General features: G+C 34.0%; 1 protein-coding gene across 1 annotated transcript; it reads left to right on the top strand.

Annotated features, from left to right (window-relative positions):
- Positions 1-231: 231 nt before the first annotated feature.
- LOC110614821 (2-alkenal reductase (NADP(+)-dependent)) lies at positions 232-2,048 on the top strand. Its single transcript, XM_021756496.2, has 5 exons — positions 232-662; positions 746-923; positions 1,029-1,195; positions 1,393-1,475; positions 1,554-2,048. Exons 1-5 carry the CDS (start codon positions 429-431, stop codon positions 1,930-1,932), a joined length of 1,041 nt encoding a protein of 346 aa, XP_021612188.1. The 5' UTR covers positions 232-428; the 3' UTR covers positions 1,933-2,048.
- The last annotated feature ends 1,993 nt before the right edge of the window (positions 2,049-4,041 follow it).

Below are 4,041 nucleotides of genomic sequence, written 5' to 3'. Positions count from 1 at the left end.
ACTCCAATATGAAAGTATATGGCTATGCAATCTTGATTGGGCCTTAATGTTATTGGGCTCTTAATTGTTTCCTATGAGCTTCTCCGCCAAGCCTTTAAGTAGCCGAATGAATCTTGATAAGGGCAAGTATAAATTAGCAAGTGGACATTTGGACGGCAATTCAGGACATAAGTTTTAACATCTAAGTTTTTGTCTTCTCCTCTTTTTTTTTTTTTTTAAGGATGTTAGAATCTCTCCGTAGCCTAGGTATTTTCACACATTTTATTCCACTTTTGTCAGCTTTCTTTCCTTGGTATATTTCTCTCGGCAGCAGTAGTTGTACATAATGGTACTCGTGCTACCTGAGATAAGCTGAAGCACATGCCATTAATTTCCTATCCTGCTTCTTCTTTGTGGATCTGAATTATTGACAGGGGAGAGCAACAGCAATGGCAGTGAGCAACAGCTACGTAGTAATCAAGGCTCATATAGATGGGTCACCAAAAGAGAGTGATTTTGAGCTCAAATCAGAGTCTATTTCCCTGTTGCTGGACTCTGGTTCAAATGATGTTATACTGAAAAATCTCTATTTATCCATAGATCCTTACCAGCTAAACCGCATGAAAAGTCAGAGCTCATCACAAATATATTCCACTTTAGCCGCTGCAATTAATCCTGGCGAGGTAAATCCCAACTCCTGATGATGGCTTATAGTATATCTCTTGCTGATCATCTGGCAAATGATTGGATTGATTTTCATGGGCAGGCTATTAATGGTTATGGAGTGGGAGAAGTTTTGGTTTCTGGGAATCCTGAATTCCAGAAAGGTGACTTGGTTGTAGGGCTCATTACATGGGGAGAATATAGTGTCATAAAACCAGGTGGCATGCTAAGGAAATTGGAACTTATGGGATTTCCATTGTCAAACCATGTTGGAATTCTAGGTATTGACTTAAAATTTATTGCAGAACTTCATAGATTTAGCTTCTTTGTTCATGGTAAAAGGCAAAAAGATGTACGCTGGAAATTCTTTGGTTTTGCTGTTGCAGGATTTAGCGGACTGACAGCCTATGCTGGGTTTTTCGAAGTATGCAAACCCAAGAAGGGGGAGAAGGTGTTTGTATCTGCTGCTTCTGGATCGGTCGGGAATTTGGTCGGACAGTATGCAAAGCTGTTCGGTTGCTATGTGGTTGGCTGCGCCGGAAGCAAAGAAAAGGTCTAGTTATGTGATTTCACTAGTAAGGCAACGGTGATAAATTATTTTCTTAAATACTTTAATTATTGTTATAGATCAATAATAACAATTTAAAATTCATTGCAAACTACGTTTTGAACTGTTGTCAAGCCGTTGACTTAATAGTATTAAGAAAACAATTTCTATCATGGTAGACTCCTGATTTTAGTGCCAAACAGGTAGAACTCCTGAAAGAAAAGCTTGGTTTTGATGATGCATTCAACTATAAGGAACAAACAGATTTGAAGGCAACTCTCAAAAGGTCAGTATGGGTAAAATTTTAGAAAAAGAAAATTAAATTCACCAGTGTCAATTCTGATGCTTGCATATGATTTTGCAGGTACTTCCCAGATGGGATTGACATATATTTTGACAATGTTGGGGCAGAAATGCAAGAGGCAGCAATAGCTAACATGAATTTGTTTGGTAGAGTAGCTATTTGTGGTGTGATCTCTGAGTATACAGATAGCGGAAGAAAAGCTGCACCTGATATGATAGATATTGTGTATAGGAGAATCAAAATCCAAGGGTTTTTAGCTGCTGATTTTTTGAATGTTTATGCTGATTTCATTTCAACAACTTGTGATCATCTTCGGGCTGGCAAGATGCACATACTTGAAGACATCTCAACTGGTGTTGAAAGCATTCCTTCCTCTTTAATTGGACTTTTTAGAGGTCATAATGTTGGGAAGAAGATGGTTCAATTATCTGATACATAGTCTCAATCATATAGAGGTTTGGAGGTGGTTTTTAAAACAGATAACAATAAGAAAAGGAAATTCAACTTGTTGCCTGTAACCATGATCTTAATTGCAACGATGGTTTTTCAAGTGGCATGATTATTTGCATCAATGATCTTTAATTAAAATGGAGAATTACTATAGAGGAAATAAATGATTAAGGGAATTAAATCTTAAACCTCACATGTTCACTTTATTGCACGTAATTTTAAAAAAAATAAAATAAAATAATTAGTCTATACAACAATAAAATAAAATTTTATCCATAGAGAAAATTCACATGGATAAAATTTTGTAAGTTCCATCAATTTGCTTACATCAAATAAATCTTTAGGATCAAGATATGTCATATATAAAAGCAAATTTATATTCATTTTATCAAAACGATTATTAAGTTCTTGAAACTGCATATCAATGACAGAGTAGAATAACTCAACACGATAGAAATGAAGATTTGTCATCTTTTCAGTATTTCTTTTTTATCTCCCTCTCATTGTGTACAAATCATCCATCTCTAATACAATTATATCATGTTTACCACAAAATTTTACTATTTCAAGTAGTAAAGACTCCCAACCATCATCTTTTACAATTTGTAAACGACATTTACAAACTTTAACTAACTGCATAGCATTTACAATATCTTGATCCCTTCTTTGCAAAACTTATGATAAGTCATGAGTAATTCCCAAAATTTTTCTCATGAGAAACAACACAAAAATAAATTCAAAACGACCAATAACATCTAGCAACTCAATTGCTTCACCTCTTTATGGATCATCATTCCCATTTTCACAAATATACTCAAGAACGTCAATCACATATGAAAATAAATGTATCAAATTAATTAATGTACTATAATGAGAACTCCAAGGAGTATCTCCTGATCTCTTTATTAACATCTCTTGGTTTAAACCTTGTCTAATTGCTATTTCTCAAATTTCAATTCCTTCAACTATTTTCTCTCTTTGCTTTTCCCGAAGCATGTCTCTTTTTTTACAAGAACCTCCAACAACATTGCACAAATGTACAATGGTATTAAAAAAATATTTATACTTGAATATTTTTTTTAGCAATAGCAATAAGTGTGAGTTGGAGTTGATGAGCAAAACAATGGACATAATAAGCATTAGAATTCTCAAATAAAATCAAACTCTTAAATCCATTAAATTCTCTTCGCATATTATTAGCTCCATCATATCATTGGCCTCTCAAACTTGATACACTCAAACCATGGCTAGAGAATAAAGACTCTATAACTTTTTTAAGTGATGATGCACTAATATCATTAACATGCACAATACCCAAAAATCTTCAACTACACATTCAAATTTATTAACATAACGAATGACAACTCCCATTTGCTCTTTTACTGATACATCCCGACATTCATCAACTAAAATGGAAAATAAATCATCCTCCAAATCTCTAATTATAGCATTTGTTTTTTCAATTGCACATGCATTAATGATATCTTTTTGAATAGAAGCAGCTATGAGCTTCAAATTCTCAAGAGTATTTTTCAACACCATATTATTAATTTCCTCATTGCATGAAGCTAACACCTTCAGCAATTCAATAAAATTTCCTTGATTTAATGACTTTTTAAACTCGTCATTCCCTCGAAAAGCCAAACCTTGCATCAAGAGATAATGAAGATAAATAATCGATATATTTAATCTACAACGATACTTAATCTTTGACTTTTCTGATTGTTTTGAAATAGAGTCTTTAATGTGTTGAGCTTGGTTCATTAAATCTTAACAAGGTAAACGACATCTATTATGATTGCTATTATGATATCCTACATGTTCTCTCAATCTTTTCTTTTTTCTTTAATTAGTAAAAACTTCGGTAACAAAAGTGATGATTTGAGATCCAGAAAATAGGGTTTTACAAGAGTTCTGTAAAACTGAAAAAATCCTATTTTCTGGATCTCAGATCATCATCAATTGGCGCCGTCTGTGGAAAAAAATAATCTGCTCCTCATGAGTACGGTGAGCTGAGCGAGCACGCTCAGGCCTTTATGGGGGAGAGAGAACCCTACGCAGGTGGATCATAGGTATCCCACATCGGAAAGAGGTTGAA

The sequence above is a fragment of the Manihot esculenta genome, chromosome 5, assembly GCF_001659605.2.
Source record: "Manihot esculenta cultivar AM560-2 chromosome 5, M.esculenta_v8, whole genome shotgun sequence".
Classification (NCBI taxonomy): domain Eukaryota; kingdom Viridiplantae; phylum Streptophyta; class Magnoliopsida; order Malpighiales; family Euphorbiaceae; genus Manihot; species Manihot esculenta.
Note: the sequence above shows the minus strand (reverse complement) of the source record. Positions and strands in the feature narration are given on the sequence as shown.